This window comes from Choloepus didactylus, chromosome 12, assembly GCF_015220235.1.
Source record: "Choloepus didactylus isolate mChoDid1 chromosome 12, mChoDid1.pri, whole genome shotgun sequence".
NCBI lineage: Eukaryota > Metazoa > Chordata > Mammalia > Pilosa > Megalonychidae > Choloepus > Choloepus didactylus.
The window spans coordinates 89,064,393-89,080,633 of record NC_051318.1 but is presented as its reverse complement, the minus strand read 5'-3'; the positions used below and the strand labels follow the sequence as shown (position 1 = coordinate 89,080,633).

Below are 16,241 nucleotides of genomic sequence, written 5' to 3'. Positions count from 1 at the left end.
CTAGCCACTCATCCCTTTACACTGTTCTTGGGATTTCTCTGAGAGGTTCTAATTCAAAGGAAGCTTTTATTTTACAAGCTTCAAAGACTTTTTATTCTGCAGAGTCTAGGTGGAAAATAGGCTTACTCGCTGCTCCATGCTCTTAACCTTCTCGACTTGCTCTTGCTGGTAAAATTCTTGCAAACAAAAGAGAGACTATTTCTAGGTCTGGGGTGTGTATTAGGAATTAGCACTTTTATTCATTCTCATCCAAGAAATAGGCACTAAGCACCCATTACATGCCACCTAGCACGGGCCACCTGTCTGTTCCAGGGCTTACGTACAGCCGTGTTTCCTGAGGGTTCAGAGCCCTGTGCTTTGGGTCCGGGGTCGAAGAGCAGACACAGGTAGTGAGGACACCCATTTTCTTGAAATGGCCGAAGGCTTCCTGGGGATGGATCTGTGAGGCGCTACCTTGGCTGCAGCTTTCCTAGCAGACTCCCTCAGTGCAGCAGCACAAGCCAAGGCTTCCTGGTGAGTAATATAGCCTGGGGGAAAGGAGTGAGAGAAACTTCAGAGTCAACAACTTTACAAAGCAGGTAAGCAAACAAAACTGCAAATGTCCACGTGTCCAAATTTTCTTCTATTCTTCGAGGATGGATAAAGAATAACTATTGTCCTTAGGATGTCTAGATTATATGATCTTTGCATCTTTCCCTTGTTATCTCTCATTCAATAAGCCAATCAATCCTTAGTCATTGACTATCATGACAATCATTTGCAAAGGGACATGAACCTTGAAGAATCTTTGCCTGAATCACTTATCTTCAATATCAAACTTTCTTCAATATATATATATATAAAAATATATATACATATTAGATCCCAGTTAGTATTTCTCAGAGTGCAGTGTGCCAACCACCTAATCTACTACAGAATCACCTGACTGAGACCAAGTGCTTTTATAAAATGCTGTTGAAAATATAGATTCCTAACTCTATTCCAAAGACCTTCTGAATCAGAAACTTAGAGGATTAGGTCTAGGAATCTGCATTTAATAAGATGCATGGGTGGATTTCAAGTGCAGTCAATGCTTAATACCTCTGCTTCTGGATTCATTGGCTTCTCTACAATTTTATTCACAAACAAAGCTACTAGATGAAGCTCCTGCTGCATTTCAGACATTCATGGGGACCAGACTGATCCCTGGCTCTGCTGTGTATTAGTTGTGTGACCCTGGTCAAGTTATTTCACTTACCCATGGCTCAATTTTTTCTTCTGTGTAAAGTAGATTAGAAAAGCATGTACTCTAGTGTGTCTGAGGTTTGAACAAGGTGATACTTGCAGAGTGCACAGAATAATGCCTGGCAGGGAGGATGCCCTTAATAAAAGGTAAATATTGTTGTTTTTTTTGGAAACTATTTGCACAAACCAAGTCTTCCTTTTGTGCACATACAGGAACAAGGTATCAGTCAGTATGTGCTGATGCTGAATGAGTGGTTTTAAACACGAAGCTTGATGGATTTGAAAGAATTGCATCAGAGAGGCAGCTAGAGACCAAAATCATTTCCTAGAAGAAGAAGGATTTAACAACAACCAGCCTTCCAGTAGATCACTGCTTACAGATGATGCAGGACTTTCATTTGGGCTTCAAAAAATCCACTGAGGTAAGTAGAAGAGAAGAAGCAGTAAAATGTGGAGGTGAACACGCATGGTCTTTGGAGTCAAGTCAGAGCTCTGACATGCACTTGATCAAGTGACATAACCTGCTTGGGCTGCATTTTCCCATACTGTAAAGCAGGAAGAAAGCAGATATTCTATGAAGAGCTTCTAGCAAAATGTCTGACACATGGTAAATACTCAAAAAAAAAAAAAAATGACAATTATTGTTGTGGGTAAACTGAGCCTCTGAGTTTGCACAACCAGCAAGGAGTGCTGACATGTGTTTTGAGCCTAATCTGGCTTCTTAAACCCAGTCCATTTTACTAGATTGAATCCCTGTCAATCTCCGAGAGTTGTTAACATTTTATAACAATCCACGTTCCTATTTCTTCAAACCGTCTTAATTTACCCATAAAAACTTGCTCTCTATTATCAGGAATAATAATTTTTAAACTTGGCCAGCTGACCCTGTTGATAAAACTGTCCACTGGTAGAGGCCATTCTACTTGAATTATTTCTCTGGAAACCTTGGCTTTTGCTGCAGCACACGGGTTCCTGGTTCAGGTCAGGTAATTAAACTCACCCAGCAGCTGCTGATGCAGGAGGCTGTGAACATAGCGGGCCTGCAGGGCCTCCCACTGGGGACTAGTGTTGTAAATCCTCATGATGCTGTAAAAGTAGCACTGTTGTCCCCAGGTTAGGCCCTGTTGGAGCAGAGCAATTGATTTTGGTGAGTGGGTAGAGTTCTATAGGATTGCAAGTGTATGATGTATTCAAACCTGACTTCTGCAGAAACAAGATGCTCCTCTTTTTATAGTAAATATATTTATAGTAAACACAAATACATGTAGATTTTTAATACACAACAACTGGAAAACATGTGGGCAGTTTCCTCTACAGGAACTTGCTTAAACAACTGTCCACTGGCCCGTGTGATGGTGAAAATGGGTAAGTAAAAGATTCCAGGCATGCAGGTCAAGGTTTTGGGTGGAGGGAGATCCAAGGATTTCAAGGATCTTGTAATTTTATCACACCATTATAATCCTTGCTGGGAAAGATGGGTTGTGAGAATCTACGCAGAGCCTGAAGTGTCCCTCTGGATGCAAAGATGGGTAAAAAGAGTCCTCTCCCCTGAGAGTTCTTAGCAAGCAGGGGACATAGACGGGTGGGTTGACGGGTGATGTGATGTGTATTTAATATCATTAGTAAAAAGGTGCTGAGAAAACAGAGGAGGAAAACATAGTCCACCAGTAGCAGTCAAAGAAGGCTCCCTAAATGAGAAGACTGCCACCTCTGAGTCTTAGAGGGTTTGAGGAATTCATAAGGGGCCTAGAATATGGGTTTTCAAAGGTTGGTACCCATCCCCTGGGACCTCTGTGGGCTTGTTAGAAATGCAGATTCCCAGGTCACACCCCCAGGCTTATGGAACCAGAAACTCTAGGGGTAGGTCCTAGGGCTCTGTTTAAACAAGGTCTCCAGGTGTTTCTGACACATGCACCCTACAATTGAAGAACCACTGGACTAGAAGAAAAAGAAAGGCTCATTATAGACACAGAGAGAAACTGGTGCAAATTCTCTAATATGTTGGCAATCAGATTTTTTTTTCTTTAATTCAACCAGATCATAGAGTCTGAGGTTCGAAGAGACTGTGGAGTTATGCAGGGGAAGATCATGGAGGTCTTTTTTCTTTTTTTTTTTTTTTTTCATATTAAGAGTTTCAAGAATACCTCTCAGGAGGAGCCATTCACTGAAGGTCTTTATTTAAGGCAGTGATTCTCAGTGGGGGTGATTTTGTCACCCAAGGGCCATTGGGCAGTGTTTGGGGGGAAATTTGGGGTTGTCACAAATGGTAGGGGGTGGAGAGGCTTTCTACTGACAGCTAGCAGGCAGAGGTCAGGGATGCTGCTAAACATCCTATGACACCCAGGATAGCCCCCTCATCCTTGCCATAAAGACTTACCTACCCCAAATGTTAACAGTGCCAAGGTTGAGAAATTCTACTTCAAGCTGACACAGAGTGCCATTTTAGAAAGATCCCCCTAGCCCTGCTGTAGAATATGGGTTTAGGGAAGAAAAAGTAAAGGTAAGGAGAGAACCAAGAAGGTTTCTGCCATAGTCCAAGGGAGAGACAAGGAGGGCCTGGGCTAAAATTACTGTTAGGTGCCTCATAGATCTTATGTGCTTATGGTATGCATTTTGCAAGTGTTATCTCCAACATCACAATCCTTTGTGATGGACAATTACTGACCTCATTTTACAAATGAGGAAACTGAGATAGGAGCAGCAACATTTTAGAAAAGCCAAGATAAAATAAAATCATCCTCTGTCAAAAAATCCAAAACCATGATAGAACCTTCAAAACTAATTGTTAAGCATGTTAACATCTAATAGTTACATGTAAAATATAAAATGATCGTATGTAAAAGCAGGGTAAGATGATTTAACCTATTAGAAATTTTCAGTGGGACTGAAATCTGAGTCAGGGTTTTTTTTTTTTTTTTTTTTTTTGAGGGTATAAAGACCTTAAACTTTGTTATGAAAAATATATACAGACTTAATTAGTAAAACTTAGCATCTCCCACAATTGTATACATAATTTCAACTTTAAAGTTTCTAAATTAGATGTTTTAAAAAGAATGTATTTGGAGAAGAAAATGGAGTCCATTCCTGAATAACTTGTTAAGCCTGTTCAAATGATTGAGAACAACAGAACATAAAAATTGCAAGCCAATTTCAACAGCAAAGCTACAAAGCACCATGGGAGTTTTCATAATACTAGATAATTCCTAAAAAGTTATAATTTTATTTTACAAGGGAAAATTTGCTCTTCTCTTTGCCTTAGTAAAGCTCTTAACTTCCTATATGCGAAGCGAGGGACAGCATTCCTAAGGTTTTTACCCTATTGCTTATCCTTCCATAAGCGGATGGAAGGAAACTGAAATTTTCACGAACTTTACAAATTTACAAATTTGACAGATTTGCGTGAAAGTTGCTAAAAATCAAACCTAGCTCTCCAGCAGTGAAGCCACGGTGTGTTCAATTATGGAGTTTCCCATCACTGCTGGTAAGTCAAGAAAGCAACCAAGAGGCAACCATGTACCAGAGCTCCTGAAATGGGACAAGTGTAGGAAGAGATCATCGAAGTTCTCTTCATTCACTCACGCCTGCTTTCAACATGTGCCCAGGAGCTGGGTTGGGCCAGATGTTCTGCCTGATAATGGGTAAGTCATGGAGCTTTGAAAGAGAGGCAGACATGGTCCCTCTGTCTGGAAACAAAATGCCTACTCTACTGGTTTGGATCTGTCATGGACCCCAGAAAAGACTATGTTCCTTTCATCCAATCTTGTGGGGGCAACACTGTTGTGGGTGGGAGCTTTTGACCAGATTGTTTCCATGGAGATGTGACCCTGCCCATTCAAGGTGGGTCTTTATCTCCTTGCTGGAGTCCTCTATGAGAGGATAAAAGGCAGAGACATTTTGGAGAGAGCAGAGAGAAGCTGAGACAGAAGCCCAGAGACATTTTGGAGCAAGCCACTGAAACTAGAAGCTAAACCCAGGAGAGAAGGATTAGCAGAGGCAGCCATGTGCCTTCCCATGTGTCAGAGGAACCCCAGATGCCATCAGCCTTTCTTCAGAGAAGGTATCATCCTGTTGGTGCATTAACTGGGACATTTCCATGGCCTTAGAACTGTAAATTTGTGAACTAATAAGCCTCCATTGTAAAAGCCAATCCATTTCTGGTATATTGCCTTCTGGCAGCTTTAGCAAACAGATATACCTACCTTTAGTAATGACATGTCAGAGGCAGAGGGAGGAACTGGAATGCAAGAAATCTGTGGACTATTGCAGAACTTTTGTTGTCTTTTCCAGTTTTCTCTCATTCTTTATCCTGTACCTCCAGGGAACAACAAAGATTACAATAAAATTTTGGTTTGTTTTGTTTTCCAATCAATTTGCAGGATGTAGCCAAGTTAATAAGTAAGCAAGGAAATAAGTAAATATAAATAAATAAACAAACAAATAAATAAATGTTATTGAAAGTTTTCACACATGCTGCCAAGCAACTAGACCAAACTGGCTGCTTAGTTCTGCACTACTCCCCATCCTCACCTTTTATTTATGGAAGGAATAATTCACAGTCCTTTGTCTTTCTGCTTCACTCTGTGTTTGGAACAAGTGGGACAAACGGTCTATGACAGCTATTTCTGGAGAGTTTTAAATAATATTTAATGCCTCTTCTGATTCTAACATTAATACATGTCATTTTGGAAAATTTGGAAACATTTAAAAATTGAAAAAGCAAATAAAATCACCCATAATCTCACTATCCAGAACTACCATTGTCATTTGATTAAATTCTCTTTTTTTTTTTCGTGTGTACTTGGTGTGATTTTAGAAAAGTCAGGTTGTATATTTTCCCCAGTTCATTAAATATTCCTAAAAATATGGTTTTTAGTGGCAATATAGTATACCTTTTACATCATTCTGCATTACATGCTCATTTAGAGTTGCAGTTTTACAGCACCACACTTTAAAATAAACGATTAAACCTGGCCATGTTGCTTGCCACTTGCCTGACAAAGTTATAAAATGAAGGAATCACACCTGCTATGGTTGAGTCTCCTTTCTATGTGATTTAGAGTTTAGAATCTGAGATATTTATATACTAATAAAAAACTTGTCAATCAAGGAAGGATAGACATGTTGGAATAGGGTTGCCAAGGGACAGAATGGAAACCCCAAGCATTTTTCCTCTGCTCACTTCTTTGCTTTGTCAGCAAAATAAACCACTGAATACAGAAAGTAAGAACACAGCAAAAGCAAGTATAACTAACAAGGGCTCCTTTACTATGTGCTAAATGAAGAAAAGAAACCGTAATATAGTTGGCAGGAACTTTGGAACCAGAAAAAATTGAGTTTCTTACCTTCTGTTAGCCTTGGTCCTCTCAAGTGCACAGTGGCAATTATAAAGTCTACCTCACAGGGTTGTTTGATTAAATGAGATCAGAATTATAGAATTCTCTCACTGTATGCCAGTTCCTTCCCTCAACCCTACTTTAGTATGTGCACGTGCACACACATGTTTGTCAATTATCTTAATATGTAAGATGATTCTAATTGATTTTTAGTTTGCAGATCTAATGCTTGGATCTTCCAGAAAGAAATTTATTAGGAAAACATCAGTCAACTCAGTATGTCCTGTTTCCATGATATACCTTTATAAATTAAATTAAAAATATTTATTTAATACTGCTTTCTTTAAATGTGGACTCCAGAAACCATTCCAACCAAGATATACTCTCATGATAGAATTATCCTCTGTGATACAAACTTATGCTTTATCATGTACTCGATTCATCACAATTTCCCTCCTCCCATTTTCCAGATCTGTACAGCAGAGAATAAACATTCTTCAAAGCTAGGAAGATTTCTTGTCTCCTCAAATAGCATAAGGAAATGACTGATGATCTTCCTCGTGGCAACAACTCATACATGCTTTTCTTGGACTATCGCTGAGGAAATACATCTTACCTATTCAAGTGGTCTAAATCTGATAAAGTTTGATTAAAATCCTTGGGGAATTCAGGGAGCAAAAATCTACAAAATGATTTATATTGGAAACAAAAAGACAGATTTACTGAAAAGGATCTTACCCCGGATTGCATGTCCCCCCTATTTAAAAGCCATCATTCATATTCATTTAATTTTCTCTCAAGGTCTCTGTCTCTGCAGTGGTGGTAGTGATTCAGTCTGTTGATAAACTGATATCTAAGCAACATCATGCAAGGAAACAATGAGCTGGGGGAATTTGGCTTTATGCCTTGATCTGCTTTTGTTCAACATTCAACTGCATGGTTTAATTTTATTTTCTTACAAAATTTGTTTCTGAGCAAAAGTCAACTTCTAAACCCATCATATTTGCATTATATGTAGACATGGGGGAGGGAAGTGACTGGAAAGAGAGATGCTAAAAATTAAAAATCAAGAAATCCAGCAGAGCAACAGGCTATTACATGAATATTTCCCATATTAGGGGTCAATTGCTCAGAAGGAGGAATAAACAGTTCTTAAAGGTAGAGGTATGAGCATGCATTTGCCTATGGTAACTGGTAGATTGAATTACGTATCCCAGAAAAACACATGTCCTTAATCTTTCATGTATCCCAGCAAAACACATGCTCTTAATCTTAATCTGTGTTCCTATGAGTGTGACCCCATTGTAAAAAGGACCCTTGAAAGATATATTATCAATTATGATCCTATTTAGATATGGCCTAACTGAATCAGGGTGGGTCTTAATCCATATTGCTGGAGTCCTGTATAAGCAGAAGAAATTTGGACCCAGCCAGTCAGAGAAAGACACAGGAAGAGATCAAGGACATCGCCATGTGACAGGAGGCAGAAATGCAAGCCAGGAAACCCCAAGGATGTGGCAAGCCATTGCCAGACACTATAGACCTTGAGGAAAAATCATAGCCCAACTGACAGCTTGATTTTGGACCTCTAGCCCCTGAAACCATGAGTCAATAAATGCTGTTGTCTAAGTAAACCCATTGTGTGGTATTTGTCAGAGCAGCTCTGGCAGACTAAGACAGGAACTTATGAAATTGTGCCATGGTTCAAGATAATGTTGCTTTTTCATTGTTGGGAGATAAGATACTCTCCATCTTTGATCTTAGTTAGAAGCTACACATGATGGTAATTAACCTATGGCCCAGGATTCTTGTCTACACTGATCTCATCAGCTCAAGCCTCACATTTTAACCCGACGCATGAGCACAAACTTTTCCCTTTCTCTATACTAGCATTATTACTGAAGATTCCCTTTTTTTTATTTCCTTAAGAATCCTACCTCTGAATGCCACCTTATTGCAAAGATGAAGATTTCCTAGAAAAAAAATGGAAGGAGAAATACAAAAGAAAACCATGAATTCAAAACTCTTAGGAGGCTAGGGGGCAAAAAACGAAACAAAACCCTAAATCCTGGAAGATAAGAGTGGTGAATAAGAGCGTATGGATTAAAGAAGAAAGACAGTTCAACAGGTGCAAAAAGTATGTGTTTTGTCCCAATAACTTGAATGCAGACTTCTTGGGGAAGAAACCTGACACAACCAAGAATTTGTAAATGCCAGTGAATAAATAACATGAAACCTATCACTGGAGTGGGGGAGATGAGTAATTCTCTACTGAGAAATAAAGAAGAGCTACATGCAGAGTTGATGTTGTCAGTTGAATCTTCCTTGAAGGTTTCCCAAGATGTGACAAATTGCCTTCTAAGGCACAGCACATCTTCTGCTGCACATGCATGCGGATTTATAACGGGGTGCATGAGTCCCTGCCAAATCAGGAAAACGAAAATGAATCCAGCTGTTTGACATAGAGGGGATTCATGCAGGGAATGTGCTACAAGTGTTGGAGTGGGATAGAACAGAAAAACAAGGAAGATTGTTATCCAAGGACTGGCAATTATGGTAAAAGTACTCTCACACCTAGAGTTGAAGGACAAAAGAGAAAATGATTTTACGCAGCGCCCATAAAAGCTGTGCTTCTTAGGCTGCCCCTGTTGGGACACTGCTGCATGAGTAGGATCTCAGAAACCAGCACTCACTGGCCACCCTTACTTCCATGTTCTTCCCCAAACTGCTAAAGTTGCTCTGCTGCCGTCACTGCTACAGGTGCAAGAGAAGCCAGCAGAAAACGGCTCCTCCAGCCTTCCCTGTCCTACCTGCCTTTGGGTGCCAGCTGGCAAGGGATTCTGGGAAATGTATTTTGCAGTCTTCCTATGACTGTGGTGAAGAGAAGGGTCTAGAAGGATAAGTGTAGAGCTGAGAGACAACAGACTCTATCCAGTACATTGGGATACCATCGCCCAAAATCTAAGAGGCACCTCTGGGATATATGAAGTCAGGCAGAAGCCTGAAGGATTTAGATATGCAGTCAATGTTTTCCTAATATGACTAAAGATTGAAGTTGTAAGAAAAAAGAAAATAAAAATTAATTGGCTAGCTATATAGATGATGTTAAAGAATGAGATATTAAGTTTTGAATAATACTTTAAAATATAAGAATGACACTGTGCATTATCATTAGCTTTGGATAGAGCAAATCTTTTCCCAAAGACTAGCTAAATGGTTCAAAAAGAAATAAAACTGACTATGAAGGAAAAAAATGAAGAGAAATAAATATCGACAATCTAATTGCTAGAGAGACTATTATGTTGACCATTGTGTGAAAAGATATATACAAAGTTAAAAAGTTGGTACTGCAGTGAGATGTGGTGCTTAGAGCTGTATATGTCAATATGCCAACATTTAAATGGTATTACCTGGGTTATAAAGTGTTTTCATAGAATATTGGGGCAAATGTGACCTCATGGGCATTATCAAGTGAGGACAATGAGGAAGAGGAACTTAAAATTGGAATCCAAGATGAGGTCAAGCCCTAATTCAGGGAACCCAGTCTGCTAGAACAGGAGGTAGAGTGTCACTGTACATCATGGAGACAGTACTTCCCTGGAAAACCTTAACCTAAGAGGAATATGGCCTGATCGTCTCCTTCTGCCCCTGCTCCTTCTCCAGGATCCCTTATACTGCAGAGCTCTCAATGAGAGTAACTCCACCAGGCATAGATCTCTCCCCAGGGCTGTCCCAAGCCCTCAGCACACCAAAGGAAAGCAAAGGAAAGTGACCCTCTTCCTGCTTTGTGCTGCTGTTTGTCACCTGGACTTCTAAGTAGCATTCACTCAAAGTCTTATACAGTTTTCATCACACTCTGCTTTCTCATAGGACTACTGGTCCATTGAGCAGAATCCGGTTGAGGGAACAGGGTAGGCACTTAACATATATTAACTCATTTAAGCCTCATAACAATGCTATGAAGTATCTACTATTACTAACCCCATTCTACTGATGGGGAAATGAGGGTACAGAGAGGTTAAATAGCCCATTTTCCCGTGGCTGGGCAGTGGTAGACCTGGAACCTGAATTCAGGAAGTCTTGTTCCAGCATCTTTGTTCTTAGTGGACCTGTTTTAGCTCTGAAATTAGGAATCAAAGGAAAGATATTTGTCTCACCTTTCTTCCCTTTTGCACAGAAATCTCATATATATATATATGTACACATAATCTCCCAGATATGGTAAAGAAGCAGAATGGCAGATGGGCCATAAGTGCCCATGGAAGTTTGCCTGATCAAACATTTCAAGTAGTAACTTCTGCTGCACGTGGAATATTGCAATGTGGGTAGAAGGCACACACTGAAAGTGAAGGAAGACTCTTTGAAGGAAATGACGTTTCATGCCCACTAGGTATGAAGTGTAGAGATCCTTGGAAGGATGTCCAAGTGCTTAGGTATTCAATGAATTAGTAGGCAACACTGACTGAACAAGCCAATGAAGTCATAAATAAAAGCATACTACATGACAAGTGGTCGTGAGACAGAATTGATTCTGAGAATTGTCAAATACATTAGCTTCCGCTATAAAAACGAAATACATCTTGGAGTTCAATAGTCCTAGATTTCAATATGGGCATGTATCACTTAGGATGCATTCAGTTGCAGAAAACAGAGACACTGAACAAATAGTGGCTTATACAAATAAGGATTTATTCTTGTCATTTGACTAGATTGTTAGTAGTACAAAGTCCATGATTCTGACCTGGTGGCCTTCAACTCATGGTCATAAGATTGCTGTTTCACTCAAAGTCAGGATATCCCACTGAGAAAAGAGTTTATCTTTTTGCACCTTTATTTTATCAGAGAGGAAGATTATTTCTCAGAAGCTTCCCAGCAGACTTTACCTAATAACTCAAAGGTATATGTATCAGGAAGTTATTTCATTGCTATTGCTGCTAAAAAAGCAACCAGAAAATCATCTCAGGGGACAGACAACTATAAGCATATATTTCTCTCTCATGCATCCGAAGGTTGGCTGTGGCTCTGCTTTGGGCTTCAAGTTGGTCGATTCGCTGGGGCAGCTGCTCTCTGTGTCTTTCGTTATTATGAGACATGGAATCTGCCAGGCGAGTCTTCTCTGGTCATAAACAACCTGAGGGGCAAGCCTAGGCTTGGAACTGGCACACTTGCACCTCCATCCACATTCCAAGACTAAAATCAATAAGGCAGGAAAGTACACACTTCTCTTAGAAGTCATGGGGGTTGAATGGATATTTACTGGACAGTAATCTAATCTCTCTCAAAAGGACTGAATTAGTCCACCTTCTAGACCAGGAGCTGCGTTCACCTTCTCTGAAGCCAAAGGATATTTACCCGAACCTAAACGAATTTGGAGGGCTGTTAGCAAAGAAGAAAGAGCTAAATGTATATTGAATAGGCAAAGAAGAGTGTAAACAGTATCACCACAAGGTAGGAATTTGATCCATATGGAACTTTTATCTTTCTATCAACATCTTAGACTGTAAAACACTAGGATGTAGTGTGCTTAAGTAGATAATTGTCTTTTTCTGCTTCACACTTCTAGGGACATGGAAGAAGATTAGGAAGGGAAGAATAATTTATTATGTGTCTAATAGATGCAGAAAATGTGCTAGGAATTTAGGATAGACTATTTATTCTTCAGAGTTCTTCGAGGCAAATATTATTATAGCTCTAAAGTGAAAAAAAAAATGAGTCTTTTAAAGAGGGAAAAAAAATGAGGCTTGGTAATATATGTATGTCAACCAGGGAGGAGCCAGAGTTTATGCCTGGCTTTGGCACTAAGGATTTTATTCTTTCTGTTGCGCCATGTCATCTTTACTACATTTTGTACAACTATTTTTTAGCAGCTAGTTCTAGAATATTCTTTTCTTTATTGTGGTGAAGTCTATCTCTCTGTAACTATAACCAGTTGATTTTAGTTTTGAGTCTCATAGAAGAAATTTAATCCTCTTCAAACAGTACCATTCTTTATATAGGTGAAATCAATAATTTAGACTCCCTAAGTCATTGTTGCTTACAGGTTAAAAAAATAGTCAGTTCCTTTTACAATTCCTTGTTTTATGTTTGCAAGCCCTGTATTGGAGTCTTCTTTCAGGAAGTCCCCAGGTAATCAGATGTAGAAGATGAACCCTTAAGAAAAACAATCGGGACCAGTAGCTAGCTGGTTAATCACAAAAAGGCAATTAAAGCAGGATTAATAAAAAAAACAATGCATATGTATCTTAAATATTACATTTTAATGTAAAACATATAAATGTAAATCCATTTTCTAACCTTTTGAGGTAGGGTCAAGGCCTTTCCTTATTCAAGCAGTAGTTCATGCAGGGGTCACTAAAACTATTGTGTTTATTCAAAGGAACATTTGGAACGGTTCCAGCTGTGCTCTTGGGTTATCCAGAGATAACCCAACCCGGTATTTACTGAGGGTGAACCTGAGATGGAGATGCTAAATGTTCTACAATGCTGCATATCCTGCCAAACAAAACATCTCACCAACATGTCACTTGGATTCCCACTGAGAAGACTTGGATCATTTTGCTGATGAGCTTTCATGTTAGCCAATATAAAACATGCTTTTAGTGCATCATCTATAACTTCTAGTTTTGTTTCTTTAAAATAGGGGAAGAGGAAATTACATGAGTGAAAATAATGGAGTAAAGACCTCCAAAAATTACTCCTCCATAAAGCAATGAGAAAATTGGCAAAAACTTTCAGAACTCTGGAAAATATCTAAAGGGTTGAAATAATACATGGAGCATTTATTCAAGAAAAATAGGCAAATCTTAGAAAGAACAGCAAGTTTTGTGACATTTTAATTTGTCTTGTTTCCATAGCTCTCTGACAGCCTTGAAAACCCAAAAACCCACGATCATGGTGAAAGCCAGAAGCTTCGCAGCCAACACAAGGTTGGAGCTTATTCAAAGCCTCATTAGTAGAGTATTATCATCATTTTACCTGTCTTGACCTTTAAGACCCCATTTGCAATAATGTCTTTATTTAACCTAACATGAAACTCAACAAGTGGGATTTTTTTTTTCCCTAGGGGCATTTGTCAAAACCAATTATGGGCAATTTTTTAAAATTTTATGGCTTTCTGATGTGGTGCATAACAGCTGGAAGAAACAATAGGCTAACAGAAAATCTTAAAAGAAAACCTGGTGAATGAGATGCTGTATTAGTTAGGGTTCTCTAGGGAAACAGAATTAATAAGAGTTAACTATAAATATAAGATTTTATAAAAGTATCTCATGCAACTGTGGGGATGCACAAGTCCATATTCCGTAGGGCAGGCAGCAAACTGGCGACTCCGATGAAGGCGTTTGATGAACTCCTCACTCAGCGAACTGGCAACTCCAATGACGGTGTTCAATGAACTCCTCAGGACCCATTTCGCTGGCTAGCCGAACGAAGAAATGCAGGTCCTCTGTGTCTCTCCCTTAAGTCTTCAACTGATTGGATTAAATCCAGATGATTGAATTCTCTCATTGCGGAAGGCACACCCTTTGTTGATGCAGTCACAGCTGCAGTCAATTGTCCTTGCAGTAACAGTTAGGCCAGTGCTTGCTTGACCAGACACCTGGACACCATCATCTGGCCATAAACCTAACCATCACAGATGTCCATAGGGACTTTGAAAATCTCTGACATATTCCCTGCAATCTTAGAAGGCCATGCACATGCATAGGTCTAGTTCTTACCCAGGAATGTGTGCGTGCTCAGAAAAGATCTGAAAAGGCCCTAAGCTCTCACCTCAAGATTGACCTGGAAGCTCTAAGCAAGCAGAAAAGTAAAGCTTAAGGCAGAATTTTAGCTGCCTGGTTGAGTGTTGAAGGCATCCCCCAACAGGCATGCAGAGCCCCATTGCAAAGACTAGGAGCCTTACTGGTTTCTGGCATCTAAGGAAATCTCCGCCCAATCATTCTAAACCACTAAGCTACTTGAGCAGAGACTTTAGTGGCCATTCACAACAAAGAATACAGACTTTATAGAATTAGTTCCTAAAAATCACTAAATAAACAAAGAACAATAATGATAAACAACAGCAATAACAAATACTTTGGAGGAGGGAGAGTATGATATCCATATTTTCCAAATTGTATTACTCCAAATGTCCAGTTTTCAACAAAAGATTATGAAGCATGCAAAAAAAAGAAAGAAATATAATAAATGCACAGTCTTTCTAAGTGACTAAGAGCAGTCACTTAGAAATTCTCCATGAAGAAGCCCAAATGTTGGTCTTAGTAGACAAAGACTCTAACCCAGCTATTTGAAATATGTTCCAATAATTAAAAGAAACCATGTCTAAATAACTAAAGGGACATATGTGAATAATGTCTCACTAAATATAGGAGATTGATAAAGAGAGAGAATTTTTATATATAAAAAAGAACACAATAAAAATTCTGGAGTTGTAAAGTACAATGAAAACTCAGTAGAGGAGCTCAACAGCAGGTCTGAGCAGAGAGAAGAATCAGTGAACTTTAAGATAGTTCAATTGAGAGTATCCAGTCAGAGGAAGTGAAAGAAAATAGAAAGAAGGAACACGAGCAGAGGCTCTGAGATCTCTGGGACACCATCAGAAATGGGCAGAAAGAATCTATGAAAAATAATCCCCTCCACCTTTCCAAATTTGATGGAAAACATTAATCTACAAACCCAAGAAGTTCAACAAACTCCAAGTAAGATAAACCCACATACCCAAATCAATCTGCTGAAAGACAAACACAAAGAGAGAACGTTGAAAGCAACAAGAAATAACTCATGATATACAAGAGATATCATTAAGGTTAAATACTGATTTCACCTCAGAAACCATGGGAGCCAGAAAGTCATGAGGTGACATACCCAAACTGCTGGAAGATAAAGACTGTCAAGAATGCTATATCCAGAAAAACTGTCCTTCAAATATAAAGGTGAACTTGCAACTTCCCAGAACACAAAAACTGAGAGAATTCATCACTAGCAGAACTTTCCTATAAGAAATAATAAAGGGTGTCCTTCAGGCTGAAATGAAAGGTCACCTGATAGTAAGATGAATCCACATGAAGAGAAAAAGAACACTAGTGAAGGAACATTTATCTTTCTTTGTAGCAAGTTTTTCTTCAGTCTTATTTTAAAGACCAATATATAAAGAAATAATAAATCTATGTTGATGGGCATACAACTTATAAAGATGTAATTTGTATGACAAGAATAGCACTTAGAAGGGTAAGAGAATGGAGCTACACAGGAGAAAATTTTTTAAATGCTATTGAAATTAATGTGGTATTAATCACAACAAGATTGTTATAATTCAAGATTTTAGTCGTAATCCCCAGGACAACCACTAAGAAAATAACTCAAACAAATATGGTCAAGGAAACAACAAGTGAATTAAAATGATACACTAGAAAATATGTATTTAACATAAAAGAAGATAGTAATAAAGGAACAGAAGAACAAAACAGGTATAAAACATATAGAAAACAAATAGCAAAAAGCCAGATGTAAATCTAATTTATGTAAAATTTATCAGTAATAATATTAAACATAAAAGAATTAAACACTCCAATAAAAGGCAGAGATTGGTAGAATGGATGAAGAAAATATTATCCAACTATATGCTGTCCACAAGAGGCACTTGGGATTCAAAAGCACAAACAGATTGAAGGTAAAAGGATGGAA

The 16,241-nt window shown here is 38.8% G+C and overlaps 1 protein-coding gene across 1 annotated transcript; it reads right to left on the bottom strand.

Annotated features, from left to right (window-relative positions):
• Positions 1-235: 235 nt before the first annotated feature.
• FAM216B (family with sequence similarity 216 member B) lies at positions 236-7,374 on the bottom strand. The gene is made up of 4 exons (XM_037800650.1): positions 7,296-7,374; positions 5,424-5,536; positions 2,225-2,345; positions 236-527 (listed from the first exon to the last, which is right to left on the bottom strand). The coding sequence occupies exons 2-4, from the start codon at positions 5,520-5,522 to the stop codon at positions 343-345; spliced, it is 405 nt and encodes a 134-aa protein (XP_037656578.1). The 5' UTR covers positions 5,523-5,536; positions 7,296-7,374; the 3' UTR covers positions 236-342.
• Between the last annotated feature and the right edge of the window lie 8,867 nt (positions 7,375-16,241).